General features: G+C 36.8%; 1 protein-coding gene across 1 annotated transcript in view; it reads right to left on the bottom strand.

Annotated features, from left to right (window-relative positions):
• The window catches only part of LOC150080774 (beta-galactosidase-like), a 389882-nt gene that overhangs the window by 73871 nt on the left and 292726 nt on the right, over positions 1-23285 (bottom strand). The window contains exons 12-13 of the mRNA XM_090380816.1: positions 11615-11695; positions 2221-2328 (exon numbers count right to left, since the gene is read on the bottom strand). Coding sequence (XP_090236942.1) covers positions 2221-2328; positions 11615-11695 — 189 coding nt within the window. The remainder of the gene's footprint in view (positions 1-2220; positions 2329-11614; positions 11696-23285) is intronic.

The raw sequence follows: 23285 nt of genomic DNA, 5'->3' as shown, positions 1-23285 counted from the left end.
ATGAAAAATAGTAAAGCAAACATCAGTGGCTGCAAAGCATTACCTACCACATGTTGTGAAAATATAACTAATATACATAAAGTAAGACTATGTCAAGGAAAGCCCAGCAAAAAAATAAACCAATAAATAACCATAGTAACAAAAGAAGAAAGTGGGGGAAGAAACTGAGATAAGGTGTTGTAGAAGGAAAGTATTCCAAAGATAATTTAGAATTGACAATTGATAAAAGATGTCTATCAGTATAAATATGTAAAAATGCCAATTAATAGAAATTGAATGGCACCCCACTTTGACTTTATTAATTTGGCAGTTTTAGAAATTTATGCTGATTTGGTATGCTTTATTAATTGGCAATTCAATTGTATTTTATATATATATATATTTTTTTTTTTTTTTTTGAAGATGCAGAAAAAGTCCATTTCCTTCCATTATTTGTCCTCTAATACTAATAATAAAGCTGGAACATGAGTAAAGTTTTTTGTTAAAATATAAAAATTTTAAATATCACCATATGTTGCCACTGTTTAAAAAATTAAAATTAAAAATTAAAAAATTAATTTTTATAAGAAGAGCATATTTGTTTGAATACATATCCTCTTCTCCTTGTGAACAACATTTACAGCAACCTCCATCTGTTTGTATTGAGTAAAGAAAATTAAGTTAAGTAGCCCTTTCAAAATGCATACTTATGTTCCTATGTCACTATGTGAAAATGATTGTACAGTTAAAGAGGATACTCTCAATATTGTATTTAACAGCAAAGTGCAATTGGATACTCCCAATATCCTAGCAAACAAATAAAATGCATATGATGTGCTGTCTGATTGGCAGCATTTTGGAAGGAGAAAATAAAATTTATTTATTTTACTTTTAATTATTTTTTAAATTATTTTATTTTTCCCGATTAAAAACCAGTTATTTTTCATTTTGAATTGTTTCAGAAGGAGAAATAATTAATTTATTTTTACATACTGTACAATATGTACCATATATTTACTGTACATTTTATGTACTGTAATACTGTATGTTACTTTCTCTCAAAAAAAGGGCAACATCCCTACAGCACTATGTACAAAAGTTGCTGTATAGAAATGTAACATTTTTCATAGCTTTTTTTTTACAACTATAATATGACAACCTGAAATCCAAAAATTCCAAGATATGGCAAAGATCAGGTAGGTTGCCAGTTTTGGGAGGTTTAACTGTATTTAGATAACACTGATAGAGTATATGAGTTAAAATATATTTAGTACAGTACAAAGAATAAAAAAATAAGAGTAGAATATACACATCTAATTCTTATGTATGTCATTTGTATAAGCTGAAAATGTTGCATATATTCTATAATCTGTTTAAGTTCAACAGAATATAGAATATATTGATAATTAACCCATTAGCTGTTACTCTAATGTAATTTTTATCAAAAAACAGATAAAATTAAATACTAATTTACTATAGTAATTGGCAACATTAATTATTTTTTAACTGGAAAAGTGTGGCCATAAAAAGAATTCTTTACAACACCAAGTTCATCAAAAAACACCCATTCCTATGTTAATTAATTTTCCAAAAATAGTTTTGTTTTCCTTTTTTTTTACCCCTGCTTCACTACCACAAGACTTGACTATGTTATTATACAATGTAAGTTTTCCATTCTAAACTATTTCTTGTCATCCCCCCCCCAAATGATTGGTATATAAAATTCACCAGTGCCTGCTGAATTTGGCATTCAAGCTAGAGGGTTTACCTGTGAAAGAGATGCATGATGTATAACTAAAGAGAGTGAACAAATTCATAATGTGAAACATTTTCACACTGAGTTTAGCTGAAAGAATTGGAGTAATGACTAATTTGGTTGGCATCAAATCTTATGTGTAAATTGTTCTGGTGTTAAATTTTATGTGTATGCACTCTCTCTATCACTTCATTTAGTTAAAATACTTGAATCTTCTGAGAGCTGAGGGAAAAGAATAGTTACCAGTCGGATAGTGTTGTGGCTGTTATTGTCTTGCCCCACCCCTCCAAACCACTCTGAAGTAGTGCTCCCAAATAGCAAGAAGAGATTGTCACTTGGTTCAGTTAATCATGACTAACAATGCACACTAATGACAGTAAAACAACTGAAGAATAAACATTTTCACAACAAAAATTCATTCTGAGTGTTTCTTGAACTGTCACTGTACAATATTTAAGTAGCTATAAACAGATAGACACACTTACCTTATCAACAAAAACATAACCTCTATCCCTGAGTCCGGGAATATCTAATACTGCTGGATCTGAAGGTATGAAGGGAATTTTTGTCTCATACATAACAAATCCATAGGGCTGAAAGTAATAATAAGTTATTATTATTTGGTATCTATATTAAAAAATAAATTTTATAGATAAAGATATTCTTCTACACTTGGTAACACAGCAGTGAAGAGTGAACATGTTCCAAACAATATTTTACATAATAATTGATATGGTATAAGATGCATATCCCAAATGCCAAGAATTAATTAACATGTTTTCTTTGTGGTGATTCCAAACAAGAAAAGTTGGAATGTATAGTGCAACAGTAACACATATGGGTTGGGAAGACAGAAGATACTTTTTGGTTATTTACTTGAATGTCCATATTGTAATTTTCATGACATATATGAAAAGGAAGGTTAATTTAAAGAAGAGAGGCAGAAAGGACCAAAAAAAAAACAAAAAGTTTGGAGCAGAACAATTAATGGATAGTTACTAAATAATACAGAAGGTTAGAATTTATAAAACAATGAAATGGAATTACAGATGTAACATAGTAAGTAAATGATGATACATGGTTTCCATCGATTAAGATAAACAACATATGTTATATATAGGTAAATATATGTAAATAAAGTAAATTACAAATCCAAAATAAATTAGAGATGCTAATTCAGAACTGTGCCCATGGAAATATTTGTATAAAAGGCATGCAGCAAAAACCGAACAACTAACAAAAGTAATGTTAAAAATGAAAGAGAAAGCAGAGGAAGTAATATTTGTAACACTAATGTGCCAAGGTTATTCCAGTAATGTAATCTTTGGAAAAGCACTTAGATTATTCTGTCCACGTATGTGTTTTTCCAGACAACAGGTTTTACACTGCAATTAAAATTGCAATGGGCATAGCATTCACAATAGAGCAACCTCCTGTATGGCAAGTTAATAGGAGTAGGGTCTTTATAGCGAATACTAAGGCCACTGCAATATTAACCACAGTTTAATTCTGGTGGAAAAAGTTCAATTAATCAAATTCAGATAAGTGTTATTCCATGTATTAACTAGGCCATACAACTTTTCATATATTAATATACCAAAATTAAATTAATATAATATTTAATACATTAAACATTCTAGTAATAGTTTTATTTTATTTTTTTATGAAAATCCCAAGAATGAGAGGCATTAGAACCGAGCATGGGTTGAAGGTTGAGAATATGAGAAAAGATACTTGTTGACATTAGACTTGAATTTCTGCAGATGGTAATTTTCAGGAAATACGAATCGAGGGAATCTAAAACGGAAGTGGAAGGAATAAATGAGGAAGAAAAAAGGTTGGTTCTGTGACTTTGAAGTTTGACAATATTAGGACACTGACTGGATGCAGCATGTGGTCAGACTGGTTTGCAAGAGAGAGAGAGTGGGAATTATAAAAGTCAATTCAGAAGAGGAGTGCCATGGAAGAAATGGCATGCAGCAGAAACAGAGAGTGGAGAGACTTTGTTAGAGATGGGTCATTAATTAACCTAACTGCTCTCTATTGAATGGAATCTAGAAGTCTCACGAGGTTTTGGAGGCACTGCCACAGATGTGAGAACAATATTCCATGGTAGGATGGATTTGTAATTTGTACAACTGTACAAATCACAAATCCACCTAAACAATGAGCAAGTGTTTAGAAGAAAAGTAACACAGAGAGCAAAAGAGAAAACTCAGCTTTTTAGAAGCAGAGAAAGCAACATTTGTGATGTACTTATGTCAAACAACTGAGAGATTAGAAGTCAGGGTAATCCCTAATAGAGATATGTGATCTTGTCTAGAGATCCCAGTGAGATATAAGACAGGACTGAGTATAGAGGAAATGAAATCAATTAAGTTATCTCTGCCACACTGTATAATTACCTGGAAATCAGCATTTAGGGAATTCGTAGTGGATGTTTGAGAAGTTGAAGCTGTTTGTGCCAGGAAGGGTTTCTTGGACTGGAAAGTGGAATGCATGTGCTATCATCAGCAAAACTATGGATACAATTTCCAGTCAATTGAAGAAGGTGATTAATATAAAAAAAGGAAAATAGTGGGAGAAAGAACTGAACCATGGGTACACCTGCATTAGTGAAGAAGTTAGAAGGCAGAGAGCTGTTTACCATCACCTGCAGTGAGCAGTCAGAGAGAAAACTGGATACCCAATTACAAAAAATGCAAGCTTATTTAGAAGACCTTTATGCCAAACATGGTCAAAAGCCTTTAAAATATCTAGAACAATTGCCTGAGTTTCATCAACCTTTTTCAACTGAATTTGCCCATAGATGGGTAGCATAAGCCAGCTGGAGTTATGAACATTAAAATCACCTAGGAAAATTACCTCAATTTTAGGAAAATTGGATGGAGAAAGTAAAGTTTCAAGAGAGAGGAAGTCAAAGAGTTCCAATTATTAGTGGAGTTGGGAGAACTATAGAGGCAACAAATGAATTTAACAAAATAGGGTAGAGAGATTTTAAGCCAGAGAAGGTCGAAAAGAGTAGATTCCAAATTACTGAATCTCTCTTTCTGACAGGAAATATCAGAGTGGACATATGCACAAGTACCACCTTTGAAGTGAAAGGAATCATACAGCAAATAATTAGAAAAACTCAGTTAGCAGTGGTTGACTGTTCATCTCAGTTTTTCAAATATATAAGATGCTATATAAGTTTGAGCAGTGGTTGGCTGCTCAAGCTTATATTGCATTAGACAAAAAAAAAAAAAAAAAAAAAACAATTCCATTTCACCTATCCATTCATTTCAAATATCAATGATAAGACCCCATGAACTACTCTGGCAGCCTGTCTGCACTGCTCTGAAAACTTCATATCTGACTGCACAATTACTCCCAAAGCCTTTTTCATTCTCCACTATCTTGAGTGCACCACACAGTTGGTCCATTACTTTGAGGTTACTGCTACCCTTATACAGTACTTTGCATTTGTCAATGTTAAACTTCAGTTGCTACTTCTCAGCCCATCTGCCCAACTTTTCTATATCCTGTTGCAGCAGCATACTGTCATTAACAAACCTGCCAACCTTTGTATCATCTGTAAACTTGGCCATTAATCCTGATATACCTTCATTTATATGATTGACAAATATAGAAATCAACAATGGGCCAAACACCGAACCCTGGAAGACTCTACTAATAACGTTAGTCCAAGAAGAGCAAAGTCTGTACTTCCTAAGATTTTATGTGTTTCCTAACTACCAGCAGCTTTTAGTGAATTCTTAGTGGCAGACACCAGTAAGATTACAAAAATAGCCTCAAATGTTATTCAGGGCTTATGGGCTGATTTAGAAGCCATCACTACAGTGTTAATTATTGACAATCAGCAACTAGAAGTCCAAACACCTGAAATTCAGATAACGGCCAATTATTTTACCTAGCTCTATAGTCATAGCAGCTAATGTGCCAATAAAAAACCATCATTTTACCTACTTATGAAAGGCCAACACGAAGCTCCATTGTCATATGCTGCGGCCACAAAATTGCAACCTCAGAGGAAGGACAAAAAAGCAAGTTTCTGCTCCTGACAGGCCAATTGACAAGATGCCTTTCTTGGCGACTGCTACAAGATTTGGATTTAGTGAACCAAACAATGTAATCATATTTAGACCCCAAATTGACTCCAATCTTACATCTAGTCAGGATGTTAAAAACACAGTTACAGATATGATCCGAAAAGAAGATTGGGACATAAAAATCAAGAATATACGTATGATAAGAAACAAGGGCTTGCATGTGGAGATAGTTTTACCGGATGACTTAAATAAAATTGCAAATTCGGCTTCCGTCTTCTGCAGGATTGGCCCATGAACGTCCTAAACTCACTGACCCAACAATACTGATATATAGGGTTCCAAAAGGAGTGTTCTTAAGAGGATATTATTGATGACCTCTACCACGAAAACTTAAAAGATTATGGCTTCAAGTAAAGACTATGAGGAAGTTCCAGAAGAGACTGCCTTCAGGTTCAACTCAGGAACCAATAACAAATTGATCAACTGGATAACCGGCTTTAGCCCTCGTATTCTTAGGTATTTATCTCAAAATGACCAGATATTCCTATGATTTTTGTCTCATAAGTTTCGAAGATTCACAGTCGTCACCAAGTGTTAAAGATGCTTGGCATATCGCCACACTGCTCAAAGGTGCGCTCATAAAATGGTATCTTGTGGCCAATGGTGGCCAAGTTTATGCTGACTGTATGCATAAAGATGATCTGTTGCAATGAGCAAATTGCAAATGTAGAAATTGAGATTTCCACCATTCAGTTAGGAATGTACAATGCCCGGAATAAAGATGATCCGTTGCAATGAGTAAATTGCAAATGTAGAAATTGAAATTTCCACCATTTGGTTAGGGATGTACAATGCCCGGAATATAAGAAAGCAGTGGACCTAGCAAAACTGCATACTAATCATGAATAGTTGGTCTTCTAATTTAACTACCAGTGCACTTATGGATTCAGATAAAAAAAAATAAGTATTTTACTTATTTGACAACGCTTTCGATCTGTAATGGATGAAGTATGTATAGCAGCCTATGAAAACAGTTTTGGTGCGATCTGTCTATAGAAGCCCTATTATTCCTCTCAGGTTGGAGATTTGGTGCACAAAGTTGTGGAGTTTTCAATGACCACACAGTAATCTATTTTGGATTGGCACCTCCTAAAATAGCCATCATTATTTGCAACAACAACTTAGTTGTTACTAAGATTTTGGGATTATGTACACAGACAGCAACCTGTGTATTGATCTCTACCCTATGCTTTCCTTTTGTATTGTATCCCTTTACTGTCCACCAAACTTTGATTTGACAGATTCCTTGCACAATTTGGAGGAAATATGTGTTAGATTTGGCACTAAAATCTTATCATAACAGCTGACTTTAATGCAAAATCTCACTTCTGGAATAGTGGTTTCACTAATCTTCAGGGTTTTTATTAGAGGGATTCATCATGTCCCACAACTTGAGTGGCCATAATAAATTAAATCAATCATATACTTTTTCTACTGTAAATGGAGAATCTAACACAGAAGTAACATTGACTTCATTTAGGCTTTCTAATTACATCTCTGGCAGGTACAGACCAACTTAACAAACAGTGATAGCAGAGCCATCAAGTTCCTGGTTTCACAAGACAATGTGATAACCCAACTATCAAACTACAGGATTTGATAACGTATTCCATGAAGAAAGTTAACTGGAATGTGTTTTTGGGGTTTTTCAGCCTCAACTTGGTCCAAATGTTCAAGCAAATCTAAATAGTCTTTCAGCAGAAGAATATACTAATTATGTCCAAACTCAATTGCACCTTGCTACAAGTTGGTCCATCAAGAAAAAGTACAGCAAACTGAATTTATTTCCCTGGTGGTCGTAGGAGCTTGCTAGTCTCAGAAACCAGGTACATATTGCAAGAAGATCCTTTCAGCATCGCAAATATCTTCCTGAACAAGATATTCTTTCTAAATATCATAATTTTATATATTGAGGCTTGTAAAAGGTACGCCAAAGCTATTGCTAAACATAAAACATATCGCAGGAAAAGTTTTGTCTCTCAGGTTGGCAACTCTGATCCTTGGGGCATTATTTATTAAGATTGTAAGGGACAAAATTCATAGCGGATATATATACTGCATGGTTATGGTTAATGAACAAGAGTCAACCAATTGGTTTTCAACCATTACAATGATAACTAGGCATTTGTTTCCAGAAGATGATTCCTTGCTGGATACTCCAACTCAAGCTTGCATTCGTTGTGTTAATGTAGGATATGAGGGCACTCACAATACTAATCTCTTCACACCAATTGACTTAAGAAAAGCAATTAGCAGATGAATGTCAAAAAATGTGCTGGCCTTGATTTGATTGAAAACACAATTATTATAAAAGTTTCAGAAAAATTTCCTGATGTTTTGCTTACAGTTTTCAACAAATGTTTCATTGAGGGCACTTTCCCAGGATCCTGGAAGATAGCCCTTCTGAAAATACTTCAAAAGCCAGGAAAACCCCCATGGACCCACAGATATATATTGACCCATCTCCCTGCTGCCAACTTGGGGGAGGTCTTTGACTGACTTTTCACTCCTCACATCTAGGAGCTACTTAAAGAGCATAATCTATGTTCCCCTGACCAGTATGGATTCAAGCGTAGCAAATCAGCAGAGGATGCCATTCTGACTTTGACAAGTCACATCGGGACCTTCAATGGTAATTTATGAGCTTGCAGTTTTTGTCAAATGCATTTGACATTTGCCCTTGCTTTTTTTGAATTGAATCAGGTTAGTTGTGGTAGGGTATCTTCGAAAATTATTCCATGCTTTGATTTTCTCTCGTTTTTCTAGAGCACATTCATCGTTCCACCACGGCTTTGGATGTATGGGAAACTGTGAAGAGGTTTTTGGTATTGTTAGTTTTGCAATATGAAAGAGTTTATCAGTCACATATTTCACAGCAATGTCAATTGAAACCTGTTGGATTTGCTGTTCTTCTAATATGGCCAGCTGCTTATATCTTACCCAGTTTGCCTTATTTAATCTCCACTTTGGAATTCTTTCCGGTCGACAAGGGGTGGACTCGTTTAAAGTAATCTTTACCGGAAAATGATCACTTCCTAGTGGATTACTGTGAGCTGCCCACTCCAGTAGAGGGTATAATGATAGAGTGCATATAGAAAGGTCTATTGCTGTGCTAGTTCCTGTGGATAGACATATATATGTGGGTGTCCTGTCATTTAAGAGTGTTAGGTTAGTTTATCTAGTAATTTTTCTAGAATTTGACCCTCTTTTATCTATGTTTACATTTCCCCATAGAGGATGATGGCCATTCATATCTCCCATGATACATAAAGGAGGGGGTAGTTGGACTATCAGGTTTTCTAGTTCTGTATAACTTATATCTTGGTTTGGTGGCATGGCAAGTACATGGAGGAGACTGTTACATGAAAGCTTACTGCAATGCGTACTGCTATGACCTCTAGATTAGTCTGCAAGGGAACTTGTTGGGTAGGTATACGGGAATTTACTAAGATTGCTACTCCACCATGTGCTGCACTGTTGGTAATCCTGTCATTTCTGTATATATTATAATGTTTTAGTGTTATTTTATTCTGAGGTTTAAGATATGTTTCTTGCAAACATAGACTAATCGGATTGTACTGCGATAGGAGATCTTGGATATCTTCAAAATTGCTGCGGAATCCTCTACAGTTCCAATGTAAAAAATGTATTCATTATTTGATTTTGTTAGTATTTTCAGCTTGTTTTCTTGAGGTGGTTGGCCTAGGGTTCTCTGTTTTTTTGTCTTCCTTTTTTAGGGAAGTATGGCTTTCTGGTATCCATCTCTTCTTCCTCTGCAAAAATTTCTAGTATTGTTGCTTCTGTCTAATTCTTTTCTTATACTTCCTTGTTGTCCATTTTATTCCTATTTACTTCAGTGGTTCTATCTTGTTTTGTGGATTTGCTGGTTTCTCTAGTTGGTGGTATCATAATGGGTGTGTTTATTGCCTGTTCTGCTTTTTGTTTTGGTTTTGGGTCAATGAGCAGTGAGCGTGCCCAATCTGGCATGGACTTTTTTGGTGGAATCGTTACTTCTGTCTGTGTTTCTATTGTTTTATAAATTTGTGTTACTTGTGCATAAGATATTCTATTTGTTCTTTGTGGTTGTATTGTTCTTTTAGCTTTTTGATATGTTACATTGTTTTCCACTTTATATTTCTGTATTCTCTTTTCTCTCTTCCACTCTTCACATTCTTTCGAGCAGGCATTATGTTCTCCGCTGCAGTTGGGATATCTTGAATCTTGAGTCTTGTTGGGTATGTTCTTGTGAGCCACATTTTGCACAGATAGCGAAACTTCTGCATACTGCTTGAGAGTGTCCGTACTTCTGACACTTAAAACATCGGACAGGATTTGGAATGTATGGACTGAGTGGGCAGTTTAGATATCCAGCTTTTACAGTTTTTGGTGGCTTTAGAGTGTTGAAGGTCAGAATTATATTCCTCGTTGGGATAATTTCTCCGTCTCTTTTAATTATTATTCTTTTTGACTTGAATAACCCCCTTGATCTTTCAGCTCTTCTTTGATTTCATCTTTGGGAATGTTAAGGAGGTCCCATTCAGTAATTACTCCTCTCGAGGTATTCAGAGTGGAATGGGGAGTAACTGTTATTGGAATATCTCCAAAAGTTTTTGCTTTCATTAGATGCTCAGCTTGTTTTTGTTTTGTCATCTCTACCAGCAGATCCCCTGATTTTAGTTTTCTGATTATTTTAGGGGAACTAGCTATGCTTTCGAGAGTTTTTTGGATTCGAAATAGTGACAAACTTCCTATGGATTGTTCGTTCATGGAATGAATAATTAAGAACAGTGATGCAACTAGAGGGAGAGTCTCTGTCTTTTGTTGCTTAGCTGTACCTGAACCCATTTCGTCTAATTTTCTGCTAGTTTGAGTAGCAGAAATATGGTCTGTGCTTGCCATGTTTGCTCCTTTTGGCTCTTGGCTGGAGGACTTTTCCGCCAAGATTTCCGGCCCCGCCATGGGGAGGCAGGAGCAGTGTCGCTAGGAGGCCAAGTGGTTGAAGTGTTAGTTGGTTAGTAAAAATATATGAAAAAGGAAAAGAAAGGTGAATTTCCTTTCTGCATTCTGACTTGTAGTTTTCAAGTATGGAACTGTTGAGAGAAAGACGGGAACTTAAAAATAATGTTATTCACTTATCAAAAGCACTCTAAGTTTCAGTAATATCGCTTGGCCTCGAAAAACACTTGGCATCTGGGGCCAATCACATCTTGAAGAACTACACCAATAGTTCAGAGATTACGATTAAAAGAGAGCCATCAATATGCATTGGACAGTTAAGTATGCAAACTGTATAATAAATTGAAAAATCAGAAGGCAGACTAGAGGAAGAAGTGATTGGCAACCAGACTCACTTTAAGAAGAAAATCTGATTTAGAAATTTAATAAAAACACACCTCGCTAATAAATTATTGCCTAAGGTAGCTGAAGTGAAAAGTTTGTTTTTCTACAATAGGAAAAATATGGATGAGTGGGAATCTATATTTATTTTTGGTAGAGTCAGAAAAAAAGCTTGCTCCTTTGCATCGTTTGACCATTTTAATAATGAATCTAATAAATAAAGGTATTACTAATTGATTGATCAAAACATACACAAACCATATTGGCAATAATTAATCAGCTGGTTCTCTAACAACATAATGGATCTATGATAATCATATCTCTCATAAAATAAATTCTTAAAAAATTATTCCAGAAGAATTCCTACATGTTTAAAAAACAACAAAAAGTGAGAAATCATGAATGACATTTTAATTTTACTTCAACTTACATGACCAATGTCCTCAAAAGACAATGGATACAAAGACGTTACTGCCTCAGATCTGGTCATTATGTGCCATATGCTAGCAACCTATTAAAAAGGAAAAGATCTAGCATTTTATATTATTTGCATGTAAAAAAATTACAACATACAAGCAGAATGTAAATTAAAAAAAATGTTTTTTTTTTTATTTTCAGTAAAATAAAGTTTCTGAATTTGTACATATTATATACCACACTACATTGAATCTGAATAAAATTATTGTACAGTAGTAAAGAAAGTACAGAAAGCTTACTAAGATTATTTTCCTTACTCTGCCGACTAGTGCTTTTGAAGGGCATGAAATATGCATTAAACGAATGACATTAAGTGTAGGATTTACTTAAAAAGTACAGGTCAACGTTAAAAAAAAGTTGCAAGTTAGGGTTAAATTTGAAAGTGTCTGCAATCCTGCCCAAACACGATATATGGAGGAAGTATATGATGAGAGCCTTGTCAATCAGTTTGGCCCTAAAGAGATTGTGAAAGGCTCATGGGATAGAATTTTTCTCAGCGTAGTCTGTGCTTGTTAACAGGAGAGGTTGCTTCTATGGAGATGGGATACACTTAAGTAGAACGGGTGCAAGAATATTTACTGATGCTCTCAAGGCAATGTTAGGTGAGTCAGAAAACTGCTAACTTCGGTGAATTCAGAGAATAACAGATTAACAGTAGCTGCAGGCAGAGGTGGAAGTGATTCTTGCACTACTTCGATTGGAATGAGCAGCAGCCCGGAAAACAAATTTTTTTTTTTTTTTTTCATGAAAACCCCAAACACGAAAGGTATCAAAACCTATAGTACTTAGTACTTTTGCATGGGCTGAAGAAGAAGTGTGGGATGGGGGGGATGCCAGAAACTTTGCCCTAGAGATTAAACATGGGTTTCACCACTTCAAGCCTCCAATAAGCAAAGTGGTGGTATTCACCGGTTGATTGCTGGAGATTTCAGGAACTTCTGGGAGTCATAAAACAAGTAAATACATGGGCTGTGTTAGAGTAACTCAGAGTAAGAACAGGTGCATGTACACCAATGCTAGGAGTATAGTAAATAAATTTGATGAATCTGAAGTGCTGGTCAAGACATCTAAGGCGGATATTGTTAGGATATCAGAGATGTGGTGTCACACAACCGGTGAAATGCCACCACTTTGCTTATTGGAGGCTTGAAGTGGTGGAACCCATGTTTAGTCTCTAGAGCTAAGTTCCGTTCAACCCTTCCCTATCTCTTCCATCATGCAGTATGATTGATGACTTTTGAGGTTATGATGAACATCGTGGCGAGATCCAATATTCCTTACATTTCGAGGGTACAGCTCTAAAACAGTGTTCGCAGGCCGGCCGCTAGTTAGTACACCGGACCGAACCTATTGGTAACTCTCTAGGAGGCTTCCGGATCAGCTAGTGTATAATCTTGCTACCTCTACTCTGCCAGATAGTGACTGGAAGGAGTCCGAGTAGTGTGTATGTGGGGAGCATTGTCGAGGCCACGTCATGTCAAGGATCTGGGTATATTCTTACCACATGTACGCCATATCCAAAAATTTCATTACTTCATACAGCATGTCCCACTCACTTTTTCTTACTATTGAATACACCATGAATTGTCAAACTAATAGAGCAAGCTTATCAGCGAAAAGATCTAAACCTCCCGAACACTTCCTAATTCATTTTACAAATATACGTGGTCTCCATTCTAATCTCAACGATGTCCATTTCCACTTGCAGTCTGCCAAACCCCATGTACTTTTTCTGACAGAATCTCAGTTATCGGTTGATTCAACTACTGCTCATCTCAGATGCCCAAATTATTCGCTGTATGATTCCTTTCGCCTCAAAGGTGGGTGGTACTTGTGCATATGTCCATTCTGATATTCCCTGTCAGAGACTTGGCAATTTGGAATCTCCTCTCTTTGATCTTCTCTGGCTTAAAATCTCTCTACCTCAATGTGTCAAATTCATCTGTTGTCTCTACCATTCTCCCAACTCCACTAATAACTTGGAGCTCTTTGACTTCCTCTCTTTGCAACTTGACTTTCTCCAGTCCAACTTTCCTAACAGTGAGGTAATTTTTCTTGGTGATTTTAATGTTCACAACTCCAGCTGGCTTCCGTTTTCTAGTCACACCGACCCAGCAGGTCGAGATGCTGAGGCTTTTGCAATTACTAATGACCTAGCACAGATTGTTCATTTACCTACAAGAATACCGGACAATCCTAATCATACAGCCAATATGCTTGATCTTTTTCTCACAAACAACCCTTCTAAGTACACGGTCGAAGTGAGAGGTCCTTTAGGCACTTCAGATCACAACTTGGTGATTGTCTCTTCTCCAATGGAACCTTTATCTCATGGCTATTCCCAAACTCGTGTTGTTTGGCATTACAAGAATGCAAAATGAGATGACCTGCGAGACTTCTTTCCTTCTTTTCCTTGGTCGGATTACTGTTTCAAAACTTCTGATGTCACCGTTTGCTCAGATCGTGTCAGTGAAATTATTCTTGCAGGAATGGAATCCTTTATCCCACACTCCACTTTAAAATCTCCTTCTTTTATCTAAACCTTGGTTTTCCAATAAATGTGCTAAGGCTGTCCAAGAGAAGTATGTTGCATATCGTAATTGGCATGTTTCTAATTCTTCAGTTTCATTTTCTGCCTTTACCAAAGCTCGTAATAATTGTAAAGCAGTTATTAAACAGTCCAAACTAGAGTTTGAACAGGCTAAGAGTAGAAAACTTGCTTCTTGCCCTAATGGTAGCCGAGCATTCTGGTCTCTTGCCAAAGCTATTGGCAGCAACTTCTGCCCATCTCTGCTCCCATCTCTGTCCAAACCAGATGGTTCTGTTGTCACTTCAGCCAAGGATAAAGCTGACCTGCTAGCATCCCATTTTTCTTCCAGCTCATGTATTAATGATCTTGGTAAAACACCTCCCACCATTCCCAACACGCTCCATTCAATGCCTCCTGTAGTCTTCCGTCAAAAGGATATCAGAAGGATTTTGATTAATCTTGATGCTAAGAAAGCTCTAGGTCCTGATGGTATTTCTCCACTTGTTCTCAAAACCTGTGCTCCTGAACTTACAACTACTCTTTGCCGCCTTTTCTCACTTTCTTATTCCAAAGGTGTTTTTCCTTCTGCTTGGAAATTTGCTCATATCCACAGCCAGTTCCTAAAAAGGGTGACAAATCCCTCCCATCCAATTATCGTCCCATTGCAATTACTTCTACTCTTTCTAAAGTAATGGAGAAATCAATTAACCGCCAACTCTTAAACTACCTAGAAACATTCTGTCTGATCAACGATCGCCAGTATGGATTCCGTCAGTGTCGATTCACTGGTGATATTCTAGCTTATGTTACCCATTTATGGACTAATTCAATGGAAAGGTTCTGTGAAACACAAGTAGTTGCTCTTGACATCTCAAAGGCTTTTGATCGTGTTTGGCATAAAGGTCTTCTAAACAAGCTTCCATCTTATGGTTTGCCAACTGTTTTTAGTAATTGGTTATCCAGTTTTCTCTCTGATCGCTCACTGAGGGTGATGTTAGATGGCTCTCTGTCTTCTAACTTCTCCGCTAATGTCAGCGTCCCCCAAGGTTCAGTTCTTTCCTCCACTCTTTTCCTCTTGTATATCAATGACCTTCTTCCAGTGACTGGAAATCCTATCCATAGTTTTGCCGATGATAGCACATTGCATTCAACTTTCCATTTTGAGAAACCTTGTCCTGCTCAATTAGCTTCAACTTCTAGAAAATCTGATACCAATTCCTCAAATGCCGATCTTCAGGTAATTCTCCAGTGGGGCAAAGACAACTTAGTTGATTTCAACCCTTCTAAAACTCAGTCTTGTCTTATATCTCGCAAAAAGGATTCTTCTGCTCCTATGCTTATCTTTAGTGACACTCCGATTTCTAGGCAAAATGATATAGCTCTTTTGGGGATTACCCTTACTTCTAATCTCTCTTGGCACAAGCACATTACAAATATTGCTTCCTCTACATCTAAAAAACTTGGTTTTCTCTTTCGCTCTCGGCATTACTTTTCTTCCAAACAGCTGCTCACTCTGTATAAATTGCAAATCCGCCCTGCCATGGAATATTGTTCCCACATCTGGGGTGGTGCCCCCAAAACCTCTCTCAGGCTTCTTGATTCCATTCAGAAGAGGGCAGTTAGGTTAATTAATGATTCATCTCTAACAGAGTCTCTCCACTCGCTTTCTCATAGACGCACTGTTTCTGCTGCATGCCTCTTCTACAGATACTTCCCTGGTCACTGTTCTACTGAATTGGCTTCTATAATTCCCGCTCTCTCTTTCAAAACAGTCCGAACACGTGCCGACACCAGCCAACATCCATTTACGGTCCAACTTCAAACTCACAGAACTAACTTTTCATCTTTCTCGTTTATTCATTCAACTGCCGTTTTCTGGAACAACCTTCCTTCATACGTATTTCCTGAAAATTACAATCTACAAAAGTTCAAGTCCAATGTCAACAAATATCTTCTTTCGTCTTTTCAACCTCCAACCCAAGCACGGTACTAAGTACTATAGGTTCTAATACCTCTCATGTTTGGGGTTCACATAAAAGAAAAAAAAAAAAAAAACACACAGATATAAGGAATGCAGAATGGGAATTTGCGGAGTACAATGTATACAGAAAGGACAGACAGGATAGGAAGGGAGGAGGGGTTATGCTGTTAGTTAAAGAACATATAAAATCTAAGGAAGTGCATCCAGTTGACATAGATGGACAGTGCTATGTTGAGTCAGTTTGGTGTGACATAAGCACTGGGTATGCCAAAATGAGGGTAGAAGTTTATTATAGGCCTAATGACTCTGATGAGTACAATGAACAATTATACAAAGAAATAGAGTGGCCAGTAAACTAGAGTGTCTTATAATGGGAGATTTTAACTTCCCAGATATTGATTGCAACTTGTGGGTTGGTTACTCGCACACTAGCAAGGCTTTTGTGGATTTATTGGATTATTGTTTTCTACAGCAGCATGTTAGAAAGGCAACCAGAGGGAGTAACACTCTTGATCTGATTATCAGCAGTGATTATTCATGCAATAAGAAGGGCAACAAGATTGGTGAGAGGAACAAAGGGGGGTGCTCTTACAAAGAAAGGCTTAATTCTGCAAATTGCAGCATCTGGAGACTAGGCACCTGCAAGGTGATATGATTGAGGTGTATAAGACCTTGAATGGATTAAGCTAATGGGATTCTTCCACTTGCTCAGATTACAAACCTGAGGAGGCATAAACTGAAACTGAGGAAAGACAGTTGTCCAATATATGTGCGGAAATTTGCCTTTAGCCAGCGTGTGGTTGATTGCTGGAACAAACTTCCATCTGTCGTTGTGGAAGTTGATAGCTTAAATTAATTCAAGGAAAAAGTGGACAAACTTTTGGAACGAATGAATGGGTGAAACGGGAAGTTTTTATTTTGGCTGATGCTGTATATGCTTGCTTTCTTGCATTGTATGTCTTTACTAATGCTAATATGGAAGAAAGTGCAGGAATGGACCACCAAATACGGAGGATGCGGAAAGGTCAGGAGAATGACCACCACATATCCCTGGAGCAATATGGCCTTAGTTGCTAATGCTCCTAAAAACCAAATAACGACAGGAATGGACCACAGATGGATTTGGGCATACCTAATAATTTGAACTGTGTTATATATTTTTCAGTTCCTATAGAACTATCAGTGTAAATACACAATTCTTTGTTCGTAATAGAAAACTATAGTAGTATTGTGAATGGCATCAATTTAATTGTATCTCATATTGTGACTACCTTCACAACAAGTTACCATGTATTGCTCTACCTCCAATAAGTAATGCTTCACCAGTGGAAAAGACTATTGTTACTTATTCACAGTGGATACTACCAGCCAGACAGCACTGTTTGAAAAATGGTATGAGATTAAACACTGTATTATCCACAAACTGTCACTATTGGATTCAGGAAAGCAAAAAGGTGTAGGAAAGTGATAGCAGGAGAGGAAGAAGAAATGCCATCGAAAGAGGAAAGGGACAGTTACTCCTCACAATCGCTCACTGAACTAAACCACTCATAAATCTCCTGAATAGACAATGCTTCCCCATTAGGGAAGACTGTTGTTACCTATTTGCAGTAACAAGGGGGCCCCCCAAATGGCACTGCTTCAAGGCTTGTTGGCCTATCATCGGTGGGGGGGGGGTAGGTACCCTGGTGTTGCAATCATGCCAACCCAGTTATGAAGTATAACTCCACAATATGAGAGATGCCAAAAAGTGTACATAATAATATTACTATGTAAGGCATAATATACTACAAACATGCAATTTACTATAAAACATGTAAATACACAATTCTTTGTTCGTAATAGCAAACTACAGTGGTGGCGTGAACAGCATCAATTTAATTGTATCTCATATTGTGACTATCTTCACAAAGAATTACCATGTATTACACTACTTTGAATAAGTAACACTTCACCAATGGAGAAGACTATTGTTACTTATTCTCAGTGGATACCACCACCCAGACAGCATCATTTCAAGGTTTGTTGGCCTATCACAATACTACTGTAGTTAGTTATTATGAATGAAGAATGGTGTATTTACATTGATAGCTCTACAGTAAATTGCAAGTTCGTAGTATATTATGCCTTGTACACTTATTTCTTACTAGTAATATTGGTATTGGGGAGTAAAAGAGACCTGAGGGTAATTGTGCAGCCTGATATGAAGTGTTCTGAGCAGTGCAGACAGGCTGCCAGAGTAGGTCATGGGATCTTGTCAATGATATACAGGAATTTTGTGAGCAGGGATAAGGAGGTGATTATCCCCTTGTATAAGACAAGGGTCAGGCCACACCTTGAGTACTGCACACAGGCCTGGAAGCCTCATTTTAGGAAGTATGTAGAGTTGCTAGAACGAGTACAGAGAAGGGCAACAAGACTGGTGAAGAGAATAAAGGGGTGCTCTTATGTAGAAAGGCTTAAGTTCTGCAAATTGCAGCTTCTGAAGACTGGGCACCTGCAAGGCAATCTGATTGAGGTGTATAAGGCCTTGAATGGATTGAGCAGGCTCAATGCTGATAGGATTCTTCCTCTTACTCAGATTAAGAACCTGAGAGGGTATAGATTCAAATTGAGGAAAGACAGTTGTAGAATAGATGTGCGGAAGTTTGCCTTTAGATAGCAGGTAGTTGATTGCTGGAACAAACTTCCATCTGTTGTTGTGGAAGTTGATAGCTTAAATAAATTCAAGGCAGAACTAGACAAACATTTGAAACAAATGGATCAGTGAAATGGAAAGGGTTTTTTTTTTTTTTTTTTTGTGGCTGATGCTGTATAAGCTTGCTTTCTTGCATTATGTGCCTCTACTAATGCTAATGTACACCTTTTGGCATCTCTCATATTGTGGAGTTATACTTCATAACTGTCGAGCCCGTGAGCCACCAAATACAGGGGATGCAGAAAGGTCAGGGAATGACCACCGCATATGGATAAAGGGGTGGTTGAGGGGGAGAAGACAGAGAGTGGTAATCAATGGACACTGCTCATCGTGGACTAATGTTATTAGTGGAGTCCCTCAGGGCTCAGTGTTGGGTCCATTATTGTTTTCTGTATTTATAAATGATATTGATGATGGTATATCAAGCTTAATCTCCAAGTCTGCAGATGATACAAAGGTTGGCAGGGTTGTCAAGGACACTACTGACACTATGCTGCTGCAACAGGATCTGGAAAGGTTGAGCAGATGGGCTGAGAGGTGGCAAATGAAGTTTAACATTGACAAATGTAAAGTACTACACATGGGAAACAGCAACCCCAGAGCAACGTATCAACTCTGTGGTACTACACTGACAGTGGTAGAGAATGAAAGGGACTTGGGGGTGATTGTGCCGGCAGATATGAAGTTCTCTGAGCAGTGCAGACGGGCTGCAAGAGGAGCTCATGGAGTATTGTCAATGATATACAGGAATTTTTCCAGCAGGGATAAGGAGGTGATTATTCCATTGTATAAGGCAATGGTCAGGCCACACCTAGAGTACTGTATACAGGTCTGGAGGCCTCATTTCAAGAAGGATGTAGAGCTGCTGGAACGAGTACAGAGAAGGGCAACAAGATTAGTGAATGGAACAAAGGGGTGCTCTTACGAAGAAAGGCTTAAGTTTTGCAAATTACAGTGTCTGGAGACTAGGCACCAGCGAGGTGATCTGATAGAGGTGTATAAAGCCTTGAATGGTTTAAGCATGCTCAATGCTGATGGGATTCTTCCTCTAGCTCAGAAAAATCACCTGAGAGGGCATAAATTCAAATTGAGGAAAGACAGATGTAGGATAGACGTGCGGAAATTTGCCTTTAGCCAGCGGGTGGTTGGTTGGTGGAACAGACTGCCATCCCTTGTGGTGGAGGTTGATAGCCTAAATAAGTTTAAGGCTCAGCTGGACAGGTATTTTGAACGAACAGAGGGGTGAAGTGGAAGTGGGTTTTTTTTTTTTTTTTGGCTGATGCTGCATAAGCTTGCTTTCTTGCATCAAATGCCTCTACTAATACTAATACTAATCTCCGGAGCAATATGGCCTTAGTTGCTAATGCTCCTAAAAACCAAATAACAACAACAACTTCATAACTGGGTTGGCATAACTGCAACACCAGGGTACCTGCCAGCCCACCGATGATAGGCCGACAAGCCTTGAAACAGTGCCATCTGTGTGGTGGTATCCATTGAGAATAAGTAACAATAGTCTTCTCCATTGGTGAAGCTTTACTTATTCGAGGTAGTGCAATACACGGTAACTCGCTTTGAAGGTAGTCACAATATGAGATACAATTAAATCGATGCCGTTCACACTACTACTGTAGTTTGCTATTACAAAGGAAGAATTGTGTATTTACACTGATAGTTCTATAGTAAATTGCAAGTTTGTAGTATATTATGGCTTGTGCATTTATTTCTTACTAGTAATATTTCAGTTCCGAATATCTATCACCAGAAGGGCTGTATGAGACATTCATTTCACTGTTGCCTGGAAGTGTAATCTGTGTTTACAGCTCAGTTGTTGAAAAGGTGTTTTTCAGATGAAAATCTTCCATTATTTTTCTGGGTTTAGCTTAAAGATTTAGGTTAATAATCAGAGGAAAAAGGATTACATTATTTTGAATTAGTAAGACTGTATCCAAAGGTATCCAGGAAAACAGCTGGGAGAGGTATAAGATATGGTAAAACAATTTGACACATACACTAGAAAATCAAGAAACTGAAAGAAATGCCATGAGAAAACAGAAATACAAATTGAAAACTCAAGAAGAGTAAAAAGAAATTGTTAAAAGATGAATAGTAAGTGTTCTCTCTGTTGAGGAATTTTCAGAAAAAGCATCTGTAAATTTTTATAGACAAGGGATACCTTGTAAACCATTTTTCTTATTTTCTTTTTTTTACGATAGCGATTCTCAATATTGTTTATAAACAGTACTGCAGGTTAAGAGTTTTTTTTTTTTTAATGAAACCCTCAAACACAAGCGTTTTTGGCAAACTACAAGACTATAGAGCCAAACTCTGATTTATTTTCCCTGGACTTTACTGCTACTTGTTCCCCAAAATAAAATCTATGGTGAAAGGATGATGATTTAATGGTGAAGAGACCATTAAACAAAATGTAACAATAAAGTTAGTGATAGTAAATCGAAATGCATTTAAAAAAATTCTTCAAACAATGTACATGTTTGGCTGCTCAAGGCTTATTAAAATATGAATGTGTGTGTTTAAGCGTACACATGTATCTAAGTTAAATAGGTTGAAGACTAAATGCACAAGGCATAATATGTTATGGGTGAAATTAACTATATAATATCAGCGTAAATACACCATAGTTTACCCATAAATTTAACTATATAAGTAGTGTAACAGCATTATTTGATTTTATCTCATATTGTGGCTACCTTCACAATGAGATACCAGGTATTGCACTATTTCGAATAAATAATGCTTCTCTAGTAGAGGATACTACTATTTATTCTCAGTGGGCACCACCACCCAGATGCATTTTGGAGCTTGTTGGGTCACTCATCAGTAGGTGGGCAGGTACCCTGATAATGCAGACATGCCATCACGGTTGCAAAGTTAATTCTACAATATGAGAGATGCCAAATGGTGAAGATAATGATAATATTTTGAAGACTAAATGCACAAGGCATAATATGTTATGGGTGAAATTAACTATATAATATCGGTGAAAATAGACCATAGTTTACCCATAAATTTAACTACATAGATAGTGTAGTGTAAAATCAAACTACACTACATAAGTAGTGTAGTTTGATTTTATCTCATATTGTGGCTACCTTCACAACGAGATACCACCGATGAGCCAACAAGCCCCGAAACGTGTCTGGGTGGTGCCCACTGATAATAAATAACAGTAGTCTCCTCCTACTAGAGAAGCGTTATTTATTTGAAGTAGTGCAATACCTGGTATCTCGTTGTGATGGTAGCCATAATATGAGATAAAATCAAATGATGCCATTACACTACTTATGTAGTTAAATTTATGGATAAACTATGGTGTATTTACACTGATATTATATACTAAATTAAATATATATTTAATTAAATATACATGCATACATGCATGTGTTGTGTATTGTCTTTGCAGTGAATGACATCTAAAAAAAAACAGTGATAATAACAGAACCTGAGTCAGTCATAATAGAGACAATATCAGAATTTATATCTCACTGTAATCAAATACTGCATTTCCCCCATATCTCTGATGTAGGGGATACAGAATGTTTGATGAGACTTCATGTAGTGTTTGAATAGTCATCTTTGAAATTTCCAATTTGATACTGGCTTTTAATTCTTTCAACATGGAATAGAAGAATTAGCATTAGTATTAGCAATGGCCACATGGTGCAAGGAAGCTATTGGCTTATGCTGCACCAGCCAAAAAATAAAATAAAATAAAATAACAAAAATAAATAAAATAAAATAAAATAACAAAAAATAATTAAAATAAAATAATAAGAATAAAAATAAAATAATAATAATAATAAAAAAAATAATAAGAGAAAAGGCAACCTATGCATTTCCCTCTTCTCATAGGTAATTATCCACCTGACCTTTGAATTTCCCCAAACTGTCAGCCTCTACCACCCATGTAGGTAACTTATTCCAGTAATTTATAACCCACTGGCTAAAATAAAACTTCCTGAAATCCAGTCTAAACATCTATCTCCGTAACTTGAAATTATGGCCCCTTGCTCTAGAATCATATATACCTGTAAAAGTTTCATCCCTATTCATTTTGCAAATGCCTCTCAGAGCCTTAAACACCTCAATCAAGTCTCTTTCCTCATATAGATGCCCTTTTGCCAATCTCACCAGGCGAGTTACCCGTCTTTGGACCTTTCAAGAAGCACAATATCTTTCTTTAGGTGCGGTCTCCATACTTGAACACAGTATTTCAAGTGTGGGCTAACAATAGCCTTATATAATGGGATTATGATATCCTTATCTCTATTCGCAACTGTTCGATAAATCATCAATAGGACACCACAGGCCTTCCTTGTAACCAGTCTATAATGCTTGGAGAACTTCATGTCCGATTGTATTGTAATACCCAAGTCACTTTCCTCCACTATTGG

The sequence above is a fragment of the Mastigoproctus giganteus genome, chromosome 9 (assembly GCF_048544385.1).
Source record: "Mastigoproctus giganteus isolate SK-2022 chromosome 9, ASM4854438v1, whole genome shotgun sequence".
NCBI classification, from domain to species: domain Eukaryota; kingdom Metazoa; phylum Arthropoda; class Arachnida; order Uropygi; family Thelyphonidae; genus Mastigoproctus; species Mastigoproctus giganteus.
Note: the sequence above shows the minus strand (reverse complement) of the source record. Positions and strands in the feature narration are given on the sequence as shown.